Here is a 21,618-nt window from a genome sequence, read left to right as displayed (position 1 = left end):
GAAGTTGTGGTCATCTGGGTCATTCCTCTTCTTGTTTGTTTGTTTATTTGTTAAAATATGGTATCTGGAGAGATGGCTTAGTGTTTAAGAGCATTTGTTGTTTTTCCATATGACCTGAACTCAGTTCCCAGTACCCACATCAGGTGGCACACAACTAGCTATACCTCCAGCTCCAGGGATACTATGCCCTCTTCTGACCCCTATGGGCACCTGCACCTACATGGCATACACATGTACATACACAGAGGATACTATCATACCATACACATAAACAAAAATAGCAATATGTATGTATGCATGCCCACATATACACATGTTAATGATATGAGTGTTGACATGAATGTAAATGCCTGAATACAAGTTTTTGGAGTCAGTTATTCACTTTCTATTCAGGCCTGGGGGCCTGAGTTTGATCTCCAGCAACCATACAAAAACAAGGCATGGTGGTACTCACCCATAAGCTCAGTGCTAGGAAGGTAGAGATAGTAAGATCCCTGGGGCTTGCTAGCCTGCCAATCTAGTTGAATCAGTGAGTTCCAGATTCAGTGAGATGCCTTGTCTAAAAAAAAAAAAAAATAGAGTGCAAAGTGATTGAGGAAGATATTGATAAAGACCTGTGACTTCCATCTGTATGTACACCAATGTGCATGTGTACTCTCAATACACTCATGCGTAGACACAGAGAAACATTGCAAGGAACATTTGTTTAAATAACCAAGCCTACTCTTAGAGGATGACAGATGCAAAATATAATCATGAGATTCATCTGTTCTAAAAGTTAAGTGCTTGCCCAGTTTTTTTTTTCTTGTTTAGTAAAGAACTTTGTACTGACTTAGAGCATTTTAAAAAGAAAATAATGATTGATTGCATCACATGACCAGGAAGACAAGTCTGGCCTAAGTGACATGTTCTGAATGATATAAAACATGTGACTAGAATGAACATGCCCAGTTCTGTATGAGTCACCTATATCTTGGTGTTGTGATATAATTAGGTGAAGTAATTGATACTTTGTCCAACAGGTGGGTTTTCAGAGAAGTCAAGTGAATGGAGCTCAGAAGAGGAGGAGCCAGTGAGAAAGGCAGGACCTGTCCAAGTCCTCATTGTCAAAGATGACCATTCCTTTGAGTTAGATGAGGCTGCACTGAACCGGATTCTTCTGTCTGAGGCCGTCAGAGACAAGGAGGTGGTTGCTGTGTCTGTCGCTGGAGCCTTTAGAAAAGGAAAGTCCTTCCTGATGGACTTCATGTTGCGGTACATGTACAACCAGGTAGGGAAGGGTCCTAAAGTCATTTGTGCCCAGGGTCCCTCCACATTGTGTTCTGTTTCTATTACCATGGGTGCCTGTGTAAAGGCTGTAGTGTAGCTATTCCAACCTGTGCTCTGGAAACTAACCACACACATGGTTTTACCTGGATGCTACTGTGTGGCGTTTACCTGAGGATATAACTTACTTTTTACTCTTTAAAATATTAACATAGTAATATAATGATGAATTGTTACAGTTTTAAAATGTCAAGTAGCTTTTATCGTAAATTTGTGAAAAATAATTTTCCCATAATGTTTTCTTTTCCCCACAATGTTTATGATGACATTCATAGAGCTTGAGGCAAAGGGATTTGACAGTGAGCGCTTGGGTGCCAGTGCCTGCCTTCTTCCACTGACATTAGTGTCTGGGTTTATCTTCTTTATCTGTATGTACTTGCTCTTCCTAGCCATTCATCACTCCATGATACTGAAAAACTTCAAATTAAATTGCTAACATCTGCACTTTTTCTACATTTTTCAATATAAATTATACATTATTCTTATAGCATTTGTTTTTAAATAAAATATATACAGAGAGACACAAATATTAAATGTGCACTTGTTTATGTTTATAAATACACATCCTTCTGCAGCCCAGAACTCAAAACAGAGCACTGCCATTCCTCCCAGAAAGTTCCTTCAGCCTTTCCTAGTCTGTTCTTACCTTGCGCCATCCTTACTTGAGGCAGCTGACAGTGTCTGACAAAATCATGTGGTACAGAAACACAACTCTAAGGACCTTGGCTATACCAAGTGCAGAAGAGTGAATGGGAAACTAGGACAAGGCTAGAGGTTGGCAAAAGCAGACATTCTGGCATTTCCCCCACAGTGAATTCCAGTACAAACATGGAGTGTTAAAGTAGAAGAGATACACCACCTGAAGAACTTTATATTCTGAAGCACTTAAGAGTGGGCTGGCCTGGCATAATAGCAAACACTTTTAATCCCAGCACGTAGGACAGAGAGGCAGGTATATCTGCATGAGTTACAGACAAGCCTGGTCTACAAAGCAAGTTCTAGCACAGCCAAGACTACACAGAGAATCCCTGTCTCAAAAAAAAAAAAAAAAGCCTAGACTGCATAGCAAGTTCCAGGCCAGGCTGAGCCACATGACAAGACTATGGCAAAAGGGCTTGACCTGTGTGTTTATAGCACAGTTAAACATTTTTGGTTTGATCTTTTATGTATGAAGTATTTTAAGACAACTTTGAGGCTAACATTTATCCAGTGTTCAAACAAATAATGAACAGAAGCACAACAATAATTCAGTCTTTGAAAGCAAGCAGAACTCTTTAAACCCTGATTTCTAGCGTATACCAAAGGTGTTATTGAACTTAACATAGATGGGCTATTCATGTACGTCTGTTGAGATCAAGTTGCCTGTGATAAAGAGTGCTTGCTTGGATCCTTCTTTATCTGTCTGCACCTAGCTGAGCATGAAGACAGAGAGGCAGAATGTGACATCACTGACTCTGTGGACCTGTTCTAGTCCTGCTTCTGCACATACAGCTACCACTCATGTTAGGATGGTGAAACTTGATTTTAAATGTGGCAGGCAATGTTTTTTAATCAGGAAAACTGTTAACTTTAATTTATGCCTGAACCATAGTATTCAATAATTAATCATAAAATATATAGCGAATGCATGCCTGAAAGAATGAAATTTAATTTAAATTACAAGCTAAATTTTTAATCTTCCAAAGTCACTATTTGTGGATATCCCTTATCTTTTAAAGTTATTTTTCTGGGATAGAACTTTTATAATATCAAGTAGTTCATTGTCCTCGGTTAATGTCACAATAATGTTGTTTTCCTAATTCATAACCATTACAATTTATCCAATGAGGGGTTAGGGATTTAGCTCAGTGGTAGAGTGCTTGCCTAGCACTCTAGGTGCTAGGACCCTGGGTTTGGTCCTCAGCTCTGAAAAAAAAAGACAATTTATCTATTGAAATATACTTCCTAACTTTTTTAATGTATCATGTTTTGATTAATTTAAATATCTACATTGGTAATTTAGTTAATACAAGGTTTTTAATTCAAGGATTATATAAAGAGGTCTTCTAGAAATCAATAATTTATCCTCTGTAACAGATACCAAAGTGAGTATAGCTACTATTACCCAAAGTTATTAATGAAAAATTGCTAAATCTAAGTGATTCTTTGTATTTCCTGTCTTACTTGGCATTTAGTTCTGACATAATTTTCAATTTAGTTTTTCTTCTTTTGGATTCTCAAATCCTTCTTGTATATATTCCTGGTGTCCCCCCCTCACATGCCCTCCCCCAGTCTTAAACAGGGTTCAGGCCCAGGAGCATGTGCTGGTTTTTATAGTGACCTCATCGGTGCTTCCTGTTATTCATCTCCCTTACTAGCTCTTTACTGCCTCTAGAATAATCTCTCTCCTCATAGCTATGATGGCGATTCCCTCTGGGACAAACATCTGTATCAGGTACTTGTGCTCAGCCCCTGTCCAAAGCATCAGTGTATGTCTTTAGGTAACATTCCTCCTTCTTTACTCATTCCCTCCTTTCTCCTCCCTTCTTTCTTTACTATGTTCTTTTCTTGACTCCTTATTTATTTGAATGTCTTCTTCAAGGTGTTTACCTAGACAGTTCCCAAATACTCTTCAAATATCACCTTTTCCTTGAAGTCTTACCTCATCACAGATTAATTGTTCTGGAGAGATAGAACAATTCTTAGAGATTTAAGAGTGCTCACTGCTCTTCCAAAGGACCAGAGTTCAATTCCCAACACCCATGTCAGGCAGTCTGCAAGCTCCTGTAACTCTAACCCTCTTCTAGCATCTGCACACATATGTGTGTACTCACACTGGGCACACATAGATGTAAATGAATGAATGGATGAATGAAATAAACAGCTGTTCCATTCCTATGTTTCTTCTTCTATTTTATATACATTTCTATTCTGGCATACACATATATATTATACACATGTGTATGTGCATAAATTGTAATGATGTTAGCCAGAACCTCACATAAACCATAGCAGACGTTTGTTCCTCTGTAATCACTTTTGAGTGAATAAAGTGATTGTCTCAATGTAACAGATATGCAACGTTTTTCCTTTGGACTTAGAAAAAGAAAAGGGTTGGAAAGGATAAAAGGAAAAACTATACATGCATATCCAGTTCTGAATCATAGACTTTATTAAATTTATAGGAATCTGTTGACTGGGTTGGAGATTACAATGAACCATTGACTGGATTTTCATGGAGAGGTGGATCTGAACGAGAAACCACAGGAATCCAGATATGGAGTGAAGTTTTCCTCATCAATAAGCCTGATGGTAAAAAGGTATGACACTTTTTAAATAAAATTAAATTTTTATTTTCAATGATAACTTTGAGATGGTCTTTTGAAAATTTATTTGGCCATTTCACATAATGAATGCTACAAGGGTCAGAGTAGTGTCCCTTGAATGATCCCTGTTTAACTCTTTAGTAATCCCAGGTGTCAAAAATCATAATGAACACAAAATAGCAGATAATAAGCTGATATTTTTACATTGTCCCAATGCTAGGTTTTTATCTTAGATTATTGGAGAAAATTAAAAGTGACGGTAGCCAGCAACTAACTGATATTCTTTTTTTTTTTTTTTTGTGGTATTCATAGCACATACAAGAAGTTACCTTTTAAGTATTCATTGACAATAGATGTTTTTAGTTCTTTCATTGTTAATGTCATGGTAACCCTGGTACCCTGGATATTCAGTACAATGTCAGTAATGTACTCTACTTTCCTATAGGTTGCAGTGTTACTGATGGATACTCAGGGAACCTTTGACAGTCAGTCAACTTTGAGAGATTCGGCCACAGTATTTGCCCTTAGCACAATGATAAGCTCAATACAGGTATGAAGTAAAACAAATCTATTTGTGGGTGTTTCTTTAACTAAAGTTCATGAATAGTGTTTGTATATACATGAGGCAGTGAGACAGAGAGAATGGCAAATCCTATGTGTTCTCAATCAGCTCCACACGAATAGCCATTGTCACTATAGGCTATGGTAGTCTAACCAATGATCAGTTTTCTACATTGGCTGCTTTAATTCAAAATGGCTTTATTATTGTTATCTTTTCTGTTAAAGTTTAGAATAAATTAGAATAAAAAATTTTATAGCTAGGGGTGTAGCTCACTTGGTAGAGTGTTTGCCTTACATTTACAAGGTCCTGGATTCAATCCCCAGCACCAAATAAACCAGGTGTGGTGGAGAATATCTGTTATTCTGTACTGAGGAGATGGAAGCAGGAAGAGTTTAAAGTCATTTTTTGGTTATATAATGAGACTGAGACTAGCCTGGTCTACATATGACCCTGTCTCAAAAAGAAAAAGAAAAGAACACTCTTGTGTCAGTGAGATAGCTCAGCAGGTAAAGGTGCTTGCAGTATAAATCCGTTAACCTGACCCAGTTGCCAAAATGTGTGCAAAGGTGGAAACAGAGCAGACTCCCCCCTCCACCTCCCCAACTCCCTGGCACTGCCCTCTGACCTCCAAACACCGGTCATGCATGCCCATACTTCCCCTATGTGCACACATCACATATACCAACAATAAGAAATAAGACAGTTTAAAAATCTTATATGCAAATTTGGGGACAATCTATTATAACTTACTTAGTGAAACAGGATTTATAAACATATACTGTTATTTTACATTATCAATGAAGTTATTCCTAGATGTAAAAGCCATTTTCATAGATTTAAAAAACAGTTTATTTAGATGTAACACTTAAATTTATATGTAAATCATGTGTACTTAAAGCTTTCCCCTCTTTTGCTTTTTTTTTTTCTCTTTTTAGAAAAAGTGCTATTGGGTGGGAGGGGTTTTATAGACTTTCTAAGTTGTTGTGGAAGTTGGTGTACAGCTGAGACAAGGTTAAGGACTACAGCTAGATGTTTATGCTTGTTGAAGAGAGCAGGGAGACAAGACAGGGAGAAACAAAGCAGAAGTTTTTCAAAGGCAAGATAACTTTTAAAGGTGAGAAGGCAAAACAGGGTAAGTCCAGGCTGTGGTCATGTGCAGATGGGGACCTGGAGTTACTGAGCAGGCAGCCAGGGTGTCTAGTCAGCACCTCCCAGACCATACAAAGGAAGAGGAAGTGTGGACTGAATTTTTAAATAAATGAATTTAACATAAAAGTTATAGTTATGATCCATGGTTGATGCTTCAAAATAAATCTACCTGTTGGGGCTGAAGAGATGGCTGGGAGATTAGGAGTACTTGTTACACTTGTAGAAGACCTGGGTTCAGTTTCCAGCACTCACAGCCATCCATGCTTCTAGTTAGCTCCAGTGGATCTAACTCTGTTCTGACTGCTGCAAGCACCTGACACAATACATGGTATATACATGTACACACAAAGAAAAATTCTTACACATAAATGAAAAAGGTAATTTTAAAGGATTGCCACAAGAAAGCTATCTATGAAACACAGGTTATTACTGTAATTCAAAAACCCACTTCTTCAATGAATCTTTAAAGTACAGACTTAATATCTGTTTTCTTTAAAATCAATAAAAAAGATCATTTTGTACAAGCCAATTAAAATCAGTTTAACTTTGCTTTTACCACTCATCATTTACTATTTATATTTGAACTGATAAATTGAATCTTTTTATAGAAAGCCTGTCAAGTAATGACTATTTTAAATTATTACCTGAGAAATTTCTTTATTTAAATAAGTACAAATGGATACTGTTTGTGTCAATATGTAAACATATAAGCACCATTAATTTATCTTTAAAGTTACTAATGTTATCACCTCAAGGGGGAAAAAAAAGAAAACATGATGTCATCTTAATACTATGCTGTAGTGGAAGAGAAAGGGGCAAGAACATAAAGCCGTGAGCATGACATTCAGGACCTAACTTGTATGGGAGGGACTTTCTGTGGACATAAACAAATCAACAAATTATGAAGATATAATTGTAATTTTCCAAATAATTTTCCAGTTGGGCAGGAAGACCCATTTCTGTAAACCCTGCTTCATGAGGGGCTGAGGCAGGAGACTACAGGTTTGAGCAATATGATGAAACCTCCTTTCTTGGGTCTCATAAATGTATGTAGGAGAGTTGATTGTATAATAACTGACATTTATGAAAACAGAACAACGAAGTTGTTAGAATGATGCTGATTGTCTTTCCGTCTTGACGTCTATCCCACAATCAAGGTCTACAACTTATCCCAAAACGTGCAGGAGGATGATCTTCAGCATCTGCAGGTAAAAGAACCATTCGTGTGTCTGGTGGTCTTTCAGACATACAGACTAGAGTTTCGAGAGATTTTAAACACATGACCATATCAGGGTCACCCTGATGCCAGGTTTCTTGTCCAGTCATGTATCGCTGTTTCCATATTCCTTGTTTCCATATTCCATATTCACTGTTTCCATATTCGCTCTTTCCATATTGCTTGTTCCCAGTGCGGAATATATGATAGTATGTGGCAAGTCAGAGGGGACAAGGAATCTTCAGTGTAGAATCTCTGAATTTCAGTGTCAAATCTTAAGGTCAAGAATTTGATAACCTGTTGTATTGTGTCTGTATAAGCCAGACTTATGGACTTTGTGGCTCAGAACTGTTAGAGAAGGCAGGAGGACAGGTCGGAACTTGACTTGAGATCTGATCTGAAAGAGACTGTGGTGGTACCTAACTAACCTTCATGACTTATAGATGAGGAGAGTGAGGATGGGAAGATAAGTGACTTGGCAAGGCTCCTGTGGCCATCCAGCCAGTGGTTGGATCGGGTAAGAACACATGGCCAGGTTCTGTGTTCTTCCCACTCTCCAAGAAGTTGGAGTCTCAAGTAGAAGAGTGGATGTGTTCTAGAGATGTTTTCATGTATGCAATAGTGTTCTTTTCTGTCTCAGCTCAAGTTATTTTTGAGTAGGTAGCAAAGCTTCTATTCCTCTGTTATCTCTCTTTCTATGTGTTTTACATAAAATTTTACTTAATATGTGTATTAAGCCCACGTAGTGAAATGTGGAACCTTACTAGATATAAAGGGCACCAAAGTAACCCGTGGCATTGGATGCACCACGTGGAGTCCCCTCCAGCATGACTCCCTCACATATTCTGTACCTCACGCTGATCATTTATGACAAATAGGTGAGATGTAGAATAATGGCTGGGTGTGCTTCCATAATAAAAGCAAGTTCATAACACAGCCAGCTACTTTTCTAGTGAATGGCGTGGTACCATTGCACAATGGCATATTTATCCATCTCTACAAAAGGATAATTTGTGCTAGTAGTGATCCTGAACTAACAGGATATTTTGATAATTTAATTTTTTTCCTATAAATGACAATGCCTTGCTCTGAAGTGACTGAATTCAAGTTATATCAGTACACAAGCATGATAATAGTGTACCATCACTGGACCATTCGCCTTTTAGACATACCCAGACTTTGAGCTCATCACTCTAACACGTCTCTAATAATTACTCTTTGCTTCTTGATTTTTCCTGCCCTGTATGGATGGCAGAATGAGGCTGGGATGATACTGTAAGGGAGCAAGGGGTGGGTATCAGTGTTCTCCCTTAACTCCACAAGCTGAGTGACTTACCAGCCATTGTGTGAAAGGCGCTCATCCTGTGTCATGTGGGAAACAGTAAACCAGCCTGGAGCCCCATCAGTCATCTCTGAAGGCCTGTGTTCACTAAAATTTTGCATTTGCCAAAACAAAAACTCTCCTCGTGCTTCGTGTTCTTAACTGTAAGCAATTAAAAAAAAAAATAAGAGAAGACAGTTCACTTAATTTCCTACTTTTAAAGCCAAATGCTTAATTTTGTAACCCAGGGCGTTGTACCTTTACATTTTCTTGGACTACATGCATTATGTACATGTATTATGGCCCTCTAAGCCAAGATAAGTCCTACTTTGAAAAGTCATTTCACATGTGCTTCCATTCTACATTTGTTATATTAAAGACATGAGTTTTAGGGCTGGGGTCTACTTTGGAGCAAGGGCTTAGCACTCAGTCAGTACTCATAGTTGCTTGCACACATGAAGCACACATGGATAAGAAAGAGGGCTAGGTTTAAAGTGGAAGGTTCTTCTAACGATGTGTTATGTTTGTAATTTTTGGATATATAGTTACTATAGCTTTGCTTTGTATAATGAATGTTTTTTCCTGAGATTATTATGTAATGTTAATACTGTAGCACTCTGTTACAGCTAGGAATGAATAGAAGAAACCCAGCAAGTAAACAAATCTCATCTCTTTCTCCTCTCCATCCCCATCCTTTTCTCTTGGATTCTTCTCCCAGCTTTTCACTGAGTATGGCAGGTTGGCAATGGAAGAAACATTCTTGAAGCCTTTTCAGGTGGGTAAAAGTTGAATGATGGAAAATTCTTACTGGATTTTTACAGAATCTTTAGCTATGATCCTAATTAGGGTCATGGTTTTTTCCCTTGATTTCTTTCATTCAAGAAGCAATTGTAGGTTGGGTGTGGTGGCACTTGTCTTTAATCCCAGCACCAGGAAGTCAGGGGATTTCTGTGAGTTCAAGGCAAGAAAATTGCTTTGAGTATGAAACAGATGGATGTCTATGAGTTCAAGGCCAGCCAGAGTTACATGGTGAAGAAGAAACCCTGTCTCGGAGGAAGAAATGGAGTTTTAAATTCCTGTCCCACGCTATTTGGTATGAAGACAAGATGGAAGTAGGGAAGTAAAAGTGTCTTTAGATATCTGTTTCATGTGAGATTATCAGCTTTCCCTGAATTTAGTTGATTGGCACCAGAGCAGGTATTGGGGAAGAGGCTTTTTAAGTTCCCTTTCTTACACATTAACTTCTCTCCCTGTCTGAGTGTACAAGCAACCAGCCAGGCTGATGCTGGTGCAGCCATTGGGTCAGGGGTCTAAAGAGTCACTTGTGTTTACCCCTTGAGCTATCAGACCTTTGAAACACCAGGTTCCAAAGAATTAAAAGCTTCCAAGGAATCCCATTCTGGAGGAAGGAAAAGATTGAAGCTCTAATACCAGCCAGAGGAGGAACTGGCCTCCTAAGAAGAGAGTCTGGCAACTTATTGGAGCCCCTTGCAGAACTGATAGTCAAGGTTGTGGTGGGCAGGTAACAGGCAGGACTATGATTTTCCAGGATCACTTAATTGTACATAGCTCTCACTCTATATTTAAACCTAAACCTCATCTCAGCACTCCCACAATAGACTTGGGGTCGGGGAGTCACTGGACCCTTTTATTTGTTCTTCTTTCCAGTGTAGCCACACCTAATACTCCCTCTTCTCTTCGTTTTGTCTCTTACTGGCATATTGAGAGGATGGTAGCTGGCCAGACTTGCCCTAAGAACTCCAGTAACACTGGGGTTAGTGACTAACATCAAACTAACATCTGAGTTTGACCTGAGCATTGTAAGTTACTTCTACAGTCCTTCCAATCCTGCCCTTTACAAGAACAAGAGTTAGAACTGAGTTGGGCACCCTTCAGACAGTGTCTGGAGGAGGAAACAGGTTCCATACCATCTAAAATCTAACTCCTTCATCCTAAGCTTGTCAAAGGAAGCCATAGCTAAGTTCCAGATACATATAAAATCCAAGGTGGGTCCTAATCTGAGGGGAATACAAGCCACAGGGTAAACAGTGCCTGACAAAGGACCTACAAAGTGAGAAGCTCTGTGGCAAACAGTACACTGACATGAGCTGTCCATTCTCTGTGGCCAAGTGACAGATGATCTTAGACTGCTGACACAGTTGTAAGAGTGGGGATCTGGAGTGGCTTCTGTGTGTACATGTGACTGGGAGGTCTCCCATCAGATTGCATTCAAGATGTCCAGGAGATATTTCCTTGAAAAGTTTAATGGAGGATTCTTTAGAAGCAGTCTCAGTCTGGACCCCAATGTTGAGGTGAGGATAGAGGAGGTGTTGAGGGAGAACAGAACCAATCCTGCTTTAAAATATTCAATGTGGTTCACAGTATTTTCTGTGTTCTTGTGTTTCTTTTTAATTCATCTATTAGGTGGTGTTGAAGTGTTGAATGACAGCTGGAACATTTCTTTGACTTTTCTACTCTCAGGACTGGTGACTAGATTGTAAATTCTAGAAACAGACTTCAAGTCACTGTTCCTAACACGTGGCCAGATAAACCAACAGGAAGACAGACAGAACACACACAGACAGACAGAACACAGACAGACAGACAGACATTTTGTCTTTGATTAAGAAAAATGCCAGTGACCTAAAAATAACAGGAAAACCTTTTGAGATTCCTGCTTATTGGTGAAACGTAGATGTTATGAAATAGTGAGAAGAAAGTTTGGGGGCTGGTAAAACGTCTCAGTCAGGTAAGTGCTTGTTCTAAGTTGTGCTTCCTGCACCTAGCACTGGGCATGTGGAGACAGGCCATTCCTGGCTGCAGGAGGATCAGCTAGCCTAGTTTACTTCGATAGTTTTGGGCAAACAAACAAAACAAACAAACAAACAAAACAGTTCTGAGACTGGCTCAGCAGGTAAGAACTTCTGCTGCTCTTCCCAAGGACCTGTGTTCTGTTCCCAGCACCCACAGTTAACTTCAGTTCCAGAGGATCCAACGCCCTCCTTTGACCTCTCTGAGTAATGCATGCACATAGTACAAAGGCATAAATGCATGCAAAATCATTTATATACATAAAATTAAGAAAACAAAGCCCCCACAGTTTTGACTGAATGAATCAACAATGACTTTTTAAACATTAAAGTTTGGGTTTTTAATCTATAAAGTCTGTGTTTTTAATCTATAAAGTTTGGGTTTTTAATCTATAAAGTCTGTGTTTTTAATCTGTAAAGTCTGGGTTTAAATCTATTTGAAATTGAAATGAGAAACTTATTAAGCAGTAACATCCAAAGCCTCTGAATAAAATTTGAGATTAAAGTAACTAAATTCAAAATAAAAAGATACTATGCATCATATAATTAAAAGGAAAGATGCAAATATATATAATACATGCATTATACACATATAATAAAATAATACTATAACAATGTTCTCAGGACATATAACATTAGTGACATAATTCATATTTAGAGTAGAAAAAATACCTAAGGATGAGGCTGGAGAGATGACTCTGCAGTTAAGCACACTGGCTGTTCTTCTAGAAGACTCAAGTTTTATTCCCATTATGTAAATGGTGTTTCACAATCATCTGAAATGCCAATCCCAGGGGAGTCGATGCTGTCTTCTAGCTCCTGTGGTTACCAGGCACTTGAGTGGTGTTCAGACAGACCTGCAGGCAAAATGCTCATGTATATAAAATATTTTTTAAAATAGAAACTAACAGCATACAATAGCTTTTAGATGGTATTTCAGTTTACTTAACAAATTGTAAAAACTGTTCCTTGCAAGCCCCAAGAGGCAAGCTCTAAGCAATGTAACACAGATCACAATCTATGGTAAGAGATAATGAGATCTCTTCTAGTGAACTTGCTTATTTTTTGATTATTTTAGTCTCTACCAGCACTCCCATTGTAAGTATCACAATCCAACAGGAGCCATTTGATGTTATCTGACCTATAAATAACAAGGTTCTTTACATTAACTATAGCTTTAAAAGGTGCAGTTGAAAACTTTTTTTTGATCAAAACTAATGTCCAGTCCTGAGATGCTGGTGAAAATCTCTGGTCAGATGTGACAGGTGAGTGATTGCTGTTGATGGCTGGGAATGCTGCTTCCTTGGTCATTGGAGCTTTCATGAGCCATGCCTGGCTGCACACTGATCTGCACTGGATGAGCAAATCCTTGGATCTGGGTCTGTGTGACTAATTGTAGGTATTTTTCAGATTATCAGATGTTATTTAAAGTTCATTCTAAATCCAACTTCAAGTCTGAAGTTTTCTAATGTTCTCGGGTAAATGTAGCCACCAGTTTCTTGTGACTCTCACAGAGCGTATTACTTATAACCTCTCAGACTGGGCTGTAGTGGCAGTGACAGTGTTTATCATTGGATCCATGCTGAGAAGATGCTCCCGTATGCTGGAATATGGACTTCAGGATGCCCTCTGCTTTACTGTTAAATGCTTTCTGGTTATCACAGTCCCAGAGCCTACTATTTAGCCAGTTTATACCCTCTAATTATGTAGGTTACAAAGAAATAGAAATAGTCCCCACCTGATTAACAGTCTCACGATTTACTCAGGCCAGTGTTGTATATACTGATGCATGTCTATATGGCAGATGTGTTTAGTAGCCAGTCTACAAAACTTACATAGCTGTCTTAAACTAAATAGTGGCCATGATATTGCTGACTTCTAGGCCTTTCTGAGCCTGGTGACTTGAGGCAGGTGGGAAGTGCTGGCAGAATTGTGGCAGTGAAGCTTTTAGAGAAGAGATGACGACCATAGCCTTGGTGATGGATGTAAAGCATCCTTCACAGAAACACTTGAATTAAAATCATTCCGGCATCATACCATCTTAACTCATAGTCACTGTGAAGAAAAGGAAGCTGAACTGTCCAGGTCATGCACAGTATGGCTAAGGTCTGTTTCAGCCACTGTGCATACCCAACAGACAGCATCTACAGTAGGGAGGGTTCCAGTACCAGAGAAGGAGTTCTGTGTCTATGAACAGGTGCTCAGTAAGTTCAAGTTTACTTGTAATAGGAAAAGTAGAGGCGGTAAGTCCTTAAAAAGAAAAAGCTTTCCTGGGCATGAACTTCCCTCACTCTCAGAGGCCTTGATTCTTTCTCAGATGTGCAGTTGAGGAAGGACTGTTGACATTTAGTCTCTTACTACTCATCTGCTCAGTGTTAGTACTTTATTTTCTCAATTACCTTTTCATAGTCTTTTCTAGAGTTCTCTCTCTCTCTTTTAAATCGAATCCAGGACCTTACACACAAGTAAGTACTCTTTCCTGAGCTGCTCCCCCCCACAATGCCTTTATTAACCATTTTCATGTTCTCAAATCCCACCAGTGCTTTTGACATCAGAACAGAAATTAATCCTCTCTGGGAGATAAAAGTTTTTTTCACACTCATCTGAGTGGAGACATAATCATGATCCAGTCAGTCCCAGTGAGCTTTCAGTGAGGCTGAAAGTTGCTTGCTTGTGTGTGTGTGTGTGTGTGTGTGTGTGTGTGTGTGTGTGTGTGTGTGTGTAGTAAGGAAATACATGGCACAATTAGTTGGCTTGAATCACTTCCAGGGAATTTTGCAAGCCACTTTGAAACAAAACATTCTTGGGCAAAAATCTGTGCTGATTGGAGCTGCCAAATAATACCAGAAAAATACCTGACCTCACTGAGAAAAAGAGGCTACAGTCTGCCTGCTAGGGGTGGGGAGGGATTGGTGTGTGATGAGACCACAGGGAAGGACAGCTACCTGGGAGAGCCACCCACCCTACCTAGGTTCTGTCCAGAGAGCAGAGTGATCCCAGAGCTTCATGAATTAGAGTTAGGCATCTGGCAACAGAGTTAGGTCAAGGTTCAGGCCAGAGTTCTCTTGGTTTCCACATTTAGGTTATGGAATGTAACTGCTAGACAAAGATGACAACTGCCAATGCTTGTTCTGTGCCAGGCCCAGTGCAGAATCCGATTTTATACATTATACAGGTTGGTGCTCACTGTGGTAGGGCTATTACTTCTCAGTTTCTTTCTCTTTTTATCCAATGAGGAAGTGGCCAATTTGAGTACTTTGTAAGCTTAATTCTGCTTAGACATACCTTGACAGTGCAGAGCTAATCTCTGTCCAGGCCATGGGTCTGAAGCCTTGAATCCAGCCACCATCTTCTCTTCCTGCTCCTTATCCCTAGCCCTTGTTGAACTATAACTTGTGATTTTGTATTTTAATGATCATATCCCATCTCATTAGTTAACCTGTAGATCTTAAGGACAGCAGCTTTGTAATTTGCTTTTTTTATCCTAGAGTACCAGTTACATGAAACTCCTCAGACAAACAATGACTGATAATCAACATTGTCCACTAATGGTCAGAGTACATACATGAAGATTTGTACATAATTTTCATATAAGGAAACCTATTGAGTTCAAAATCAAAGTCTTAAATTCACTGACTCTAGAATACTGCCCCTCAGTTCATCTTGCTCTCTGGAACTCACCACCCTGTATTCTCTCTGCTCAGTTTCTCTCCACCAGACATGCTTTTTGTGGAGTTCTTTCCTCTCTGATAACCTCTAAATAAGCTTCTCTCTTGAAGGGTCTCATAGCAAAGGCAGTGCCACACTGACCCAAGTCTGCTTAAAACAGCTGGCTCAGAGGCTGTGGAAGTTGAATTTAAATCTTGGTCCAGAGCTGTGTTTTAAGAAATTTTATGTAGCTCCAGGAGATAGAAATGGACTTCTTCAGTATTTTAATAGATAATGCACTGTCCACAGTAGCAGTCACTGTCTCTGATCCAGCTAGTCTAGTTAAACCCTCAGGTGGAAAACATGGTTAGGCCAGGTGTGGTGGGGAAATGCCTTTAAAACCTGCAGGCCTTAGGAGGCAGAGCCAGGCAGGTTTCTATGAATTCAAGGCCACCTGGTCTACCTACATATTGGGTTCTAAGCCAGCCAAGGCTACATAGTGAGATCCTGTCTTTAAAAAAAAAAAACAACATAAGAAAGAGAGACAGAGACAGAGAGACAGAGATAGACAGAGAGAGAAATGGTGAAAGCATTGAGAAGCATTGAGAGCCTTCCATCAAGTCAGGTTCAGGGAACTCACTGTGGCTGGGGTCAGCCTGTTCCTCAACCTTGAACCACACAGCATGCTTCAACAGAACAGACACTGTAAGACCAACACTACCCATTCTTGTTTCTGTAACCCACAAAACAAGGTCATCAGTTTGTTTTCTCACAGAATGAGTCTTGCTGATGGGCTGGCTATCACAAGCTGTTGATGGAAGCAAGCTGTTGTTTATAGGGTCTCAAAGTATTTGGTAGTCTTTTTCTCTACTTGAAACAGAAATTAAAACTGAAATTGATTGATTAAACACATCAAAGACTAGTTCAGATATTTATCGACCACTGATTCTCAATCAGTTTTTCCTTCAGAGGATATGATTAATTTCACATATTTTATATGATGTGCACATAGATGTAGTATTAGCTTTCCAGAATTAGATCCTTTAAGTATTTTATATGGACATCAACACATGTACTGACATATTCCATATACTGGTAACATTGATAGAGCTACATGTGTTTATTGTACTTTAATTATTTATACTCAACTTCTTTTATTGTTATTTCAAAGTTCTTACTTAAAAATAAATAGGAGACAGAAGGAAAGATAAGAGGAAGTATGAAAAGGCTAATGTTTTTCATGGCAAGAAGTGAAGGGTCAAAAATATTCTTAAAAACAGATACCTAGGCTAACCAACTTTGGTCATCTACAGCAGGACAAATAAACAGTTACTCACATAATGGAATGCTGTGCAGTGATGACTATGAACGATAAAGCTATGCAACAGCATGGTCAGTTTCACAAATGTAATGTTGGATGAAGACAAGCAAAACTAACCTATGATTTCTCAAATCAAAGTCAAAATAGTGATGTCCATTAAGCAGGGGTGAGGGGAGGAAGCAGGGGTTAGGGCTCGTGGAACAGCAGACATTGTTTGTCCATCTAGGTGCTGATTACATGGAGTGCTCAGTCTCTGAAAATATGTTAAGCCATTCCATTATATGCGGTTTTCTGTATAGAACATATTTTAACACAGAAGACTTTAAAGTGAACATACAACTTGTGAACTTCTAGTGAAGTGAAAAATCAGTTACTTGGAGCTCATTACTGTCTTTACTGCCATCCTATGTCTGTAGATATTCAATTTCAATTATATTTTATTGTAATGTTTTCACTTTGGTTGTGTCATTAAGATATTGTCTTTAAAACAAATAGACTTGTCTTTCTTTTTTCCTTGACCTACTACTTGTTAGCTGTGGTTGCTTTTGAGATTTGGAATACATTTTAAATTTTCTTCTTTGGACTTTGTACTTTTGTGATAAAAAAATGAATGTTATCAGTTATATAAAATAATAAAATAATTCAGTTTAGAAAAAAAGCTGGTAGAGGGCTGGCAAGGTGGTAGAGGTAGGGATGCTTGCTGCTAAGGCTTATACCTGAGTTTAGTCCCTAGAACTCACATAGTAGAAAAAAAGAACCAACTGCCACCAGTTGTCCTCTGACCTCTACACACATATGCATAGATACACATACCCAAAAAGTTCAAAAAGAAACTTTTAAGAAGAAAACAAAAAGATAAAAGCCGATATAGTGTCTTAGTCAGGGTTTCTATTCCTGCACAAAACATCATGATCAAGAAGCAAGTTGGGGAGGAAAGGGTTTATTCAGCTTACACTTCCACATTGCTGTTCATCACCAAAGGAAGTCAGGACAGGAACTCACACAGGCTAGGAGCTTGGAGGCAGGAGCTGATGCAGAAGCCATGAAGGAATGCTATTTACTAGCTTGCTTCCCCTGGCCTGCTCAGCAAGCTTTCTTATGGAACCCAGGACTACCAGCCCAGGGATGGCACCACCCACAGTGGGCCCTCCCACCCTTCATCAATCACTAATTGATAAAATGCCTTACAGCTGGATCTCATGGAGGCATTTCCTCAAGCGAGACTCCTTTCTCTGTGATAGCTCCAGCTTGTGTCAAATTGACACACAAAACCAGCCAGTACTTAGAGTATGCTTGACAGAGGATTGTTGTTGAGTTCAGGGACAGCCTGGTCTACACAGTGAATTCAACACTAGCCTGGACTACATAGTGAAATTGTCTCAAAAGTATTAATTTTTAAAAAGCAGTCTGGTATCTTATATATTCTGCTGTAGCATAAAAAAAAAAGAAACAGAAAGAGAGAGGGTGAGAGGGAGAGAAAGACAGAGACAGAGACTCATAGGAACACATCAGACAAAACCTAATCATAGCTCCATTCAGCCAGCTTAATGGTGGGTTGTGACTATCTCACATCTCAGTGGGATGCATTCATCCTAGAGTTCTGAGGCAGCTTGCTGTTCATACAGAGAGGAAGCAAAATGATGTCATATGGACTGCTGAGAAACTGGTATTCGCTTTGAATGCTACAGTATGATAAGTCATGATGCAGTAATGTGATTGGCTCCAGTAAAAGGCAGAGGGCTGCAGCCTCCAAATACTCTCACCTACCCTTTCTTATGCTTTCAGAGTCTGATATTTCTTGTTCGAGACTGGAGTTTCCCATACGAATTTTCATATGGAGCTGATGGTGGTGCCAAGTTCTTGGAAAAACGCCTCAAGGTTGGTTAGTTGTTTACGTACATGCCATATCCCCTGAACTAAGCCAGAGTATCTCTGTTAGATGACTTCCTGACTACTCAGGAGCCACAGTTTCACCTGCCCCTCATAGTATCTGTATAAACAACCCAAGGTAGGTTTGTAATAACCCATAGAATTGTATAAGTATTGTCAATGATTTGATACAAATACTTTTTTAGTAGTTACAATAAAACACTAACTTGTTTCTAAAGGCAAAATTTTTATCTTGAAGACTCAAAACAGTACAAGACTACAGTGTAAAGATCTAGACTCACTTTTCCTGGCAGTTTAGATAAGTGTTTCATTCTGTGGTTTCTACAGACTGTTAAACACATGTCTAAGATGGACTGTGAATATTTAGGGTTGTATGAAATACCTAGCCATTCAGATGCCTGCCAGGAATTTAAGTGTTGAGCAGCTTAGTTTTGTTTGTTTTGTTGATTTGCGGGGTGTTGTTTGGTCAACTTTATCTAAGCTAGAGTCACCTGGGAAGAGAGAATTTCAACTGAGAAAATGCCTCCATCAAACTGGCCTGTAAGAAAGTCTGTCCAGCATAGGGAGAAGGGGTTCTTGATGATTGATGTGGGAGGGCCTAGCCCACTGTGGGTGGTGTCACCCCTGGACAGGTGGCTCTGATTGTACAAGAAAGCAGGCTGAGCAAGCCATAAGGAGCAAGCCAGTAAGGAGCACTCCTCCATGGCCTCTGCTTCAGCCCTCACTTCTGCCTTGAGATCATGGCCTGACTCCCCTTGGTGATGGAATATAAAGTGAAGTGGAAATAATCCTCTTCTTCCCAAAGGTGCTTTTGGTCGTGGTGTTTGTCATAGCAGTAGACAGAGAACTATGACAGGAATTTATACCAGAGACTGGACCATTGCTGCGATAGACATGACTGTTGTTTTGTAGGAAGACAGAAGCTTCTTAATTGAACTAAGCATTTGCTACATGTAGATATGGCTGTATAGTCTGTATAGCCACATCATGCTGTTTTTATCATTATGGAAGCAGACAGGCAGAGCAAGTATAGGATGCTACAGAAATCCTTTGTTTGGTTTTTGTCCCAAGAAACTTTTAACTTCAGAATGATTTCTGCAGGTCTCAGGGAACCAGCATGAAGAGCTACAGAATGTCAGGAAGCATATCCATTCCTGTTTTACCAACATTTCCTGTTTTCTTCTACCTCATCCTGGTTTAAAAGTAGCTACGAACCCAAACTTTGATGGAAAACTAAAAGGTTTGTCAGCCTCTTAATGAATACGTTTGCATTGTTTATCAGATCATAGAATCGACTCTGCTGGCTTGTGGTTTAGCTTATACACTACTGAGGTGGATGAAGAGAACTGGGCTTGGTGCCATATGGTCCTGAATGTGAACACAGACCCAACCCTGCCTCCACCAGCAGACAGCACCCTCACCTCTCATTTCTATGCTTTGAAAATTGCTTCCTTATGCACTTAGCTCTTTTATTTATATTAAAGTGGGAAAATATCTGTGTTTTGGGATGTTTCATTTGTTGAAATACATATTTAAGAACTGAAAGCAAACACTGAATTCAGTAATGAAATGAATCTAGACTCTTTAGGTTACTGAAGAATTTAACTCGAAGTCTTCTCTATATAGGAACAATGTCTGTAAAACAAAAGAGTAAGCACTAAGTGTTTTTCAGCTAATATCTTCTACAGCATGCTAACAGAGGTTGACTCATGTTTGAAAGGCATGGGAGTAGAGGTAGGGTCTTCAGAAACGGATTTTCACATTCCTTAGAGAGGCAAGGCACTGTCTTTAGACATTTGCTTTGTAGTTCATTTGAGGTAGTTTGAGGTAGTTTTGACTTTTTGACTTGTGAGCCTATCATTGAACACACTGGAATTTAAGCTTTCTTGTCTTTATTATGACTTTTTTGCATTGCACAAGGCGAGACAGTGAAATTACTTTTTTTTGTTTGTTTGTTTAGCACAGTTATTGTCAAAGGGATTTTAAAATTGGCAACATATCTTGTATCAGTTTTTAGAAACTAGCAGATTTGATCATCAAAAATATTTTCTCTTGCACCCATAGGATTATCTGACACTTTTATCTTTAACATTGGCCATCGATATAATAATCAAAATTCTAAATTTCTGAGCCACCAGCATTGCTTTTGTAAACCTAAGAATCTTGTTGCTGGATATTTGATCACATTATGAACCCCAAGATTGTGTTATTTACTGAAAAATTCTGTTCTAGTTGTGGTGTAGCTCAGCCTGTAGCAACACCTTTAATCCGTCCAGTTGGGATACAGACATGTCCTTAGTACATACCTTTAATCCCAAACAATGAAGGTAATATTAGTTTTTAGGAGGAAGCATCCATGTTTGAAAGTCATGTCTAATTGAGTGGCAGACAAAGTGACAAATCAGAGAAAGATTTGACAGAATGAGATATGCCCAACTCTCATGAGAAGAGAGAGAAAAGGGAAGCTATTTAAGGGGCAACACAGAGAGATAGAAGAGAGGGGAAAAAAGGAGGAAGTTTTACCAGCTTTCAATGACAGATTGAAGAGAGATAAAGACAGAATGAGCCAGAGAATAAAAAGGAGCCAGAAAATTAGAACATATTGCCAAAGTTAGTATGAGGCCAAGCAAAGCAATTCAGGAGAGGCTAAGAGAGAGAAGCCAGACTGAATCAGTCAGCTTGGAGAGAAGTTTGAGCCAGAACAGCTGAGTTGAGCCAGCCAGAGCTCAGAAAGAACTAAGAAGGGGTTCTCTTACTCAGCAGTAACTCTCTTTCAGTAAACTGAAAACATTCTATGGCTAGATAAGATTGTAGATAAGAGTCTAGAAGCTTTCAGGACTAGACCTAGGTTAGCAGACTGAGGCAGTAAGCTTTGGAGACAGTTCTCTTCAGGCAAATAATAATTACTTTTACATTTGGCGCCCAATGTGGTTGGAAGAAAAGCCTAACCAAGACAATAAAATAAAAGTTACTTTTACAGAATCTTCCTCTTTTTTTGTTTCTTTATAACAGCAGACAGCAGTGGGCACATCATACTAACATGCAGATGTCAAAAGCCTGTAATCTCACT

General features: G+C 39.1%; 1 protein-coding gene across 2 annotated transcripts in view; it reads left to right on the top strand.

Annotated features, from left to right (window-relative positions):
• Atl1 (atlastin GTPase 1) overlaps positions 1 to 21,618 on the top strand; it is a 76,021-nt gene that overhangs the window by 40,211 nt on the left and 14,192 nt on the right. For both annotated transcript variants that reach the window (XM_034514004.2, XM_034514005.2), the window contains exons 3-9: positions 1,023 to 1,270; positions 4,491 to 4,625; positions 5,077 to 5,181; positions 7,500 to 7,550; positions 9,598 to 9,654; positions 18,444 to 18,536; positions 19,650 to 19,788. In XM_034514004.2, coding sequence (XP_034369895.1) covers positions 1,023 to 1,270; positions 4,491 to 4,625; positions 5,077 to 5,181; positions 7,500 to 7,550; positions 9,598 to 9,654; positions 18,444 to 18,536; positions 19,650 to 19,788 — 828 coding nt within the window. The remainder of the gene's footprint in view (positions 1 to 1,022; positions 1,271 to 4,490; positions 4,626 to 5,076; positions 5,182 to 7,499; positions 7,551 to 9,597; positions 9,655 to 18,443; positions 18,537 to 19,649; positions 19,789 to 21,618) is intronic.

Source organism: Arvicanthis niloticus, chromosome 11 (genome assembly GCF_011762505.2).
Source record: "Arvicanthis niloticus isolate mArvNil1 chromosome 11, mArvNil1.pat.X, whole genome shotgun sequence".
Classification (NCBI taxonomy): Eukaryota; Metazoa; Chordata; class Mammalia; order Rodentia; family Muridae; genus Arvicanthis; species Arvicanthis niloticus.
This window is presented reverse-complemented; position numbering and strand designations above follow the sequence as displayed.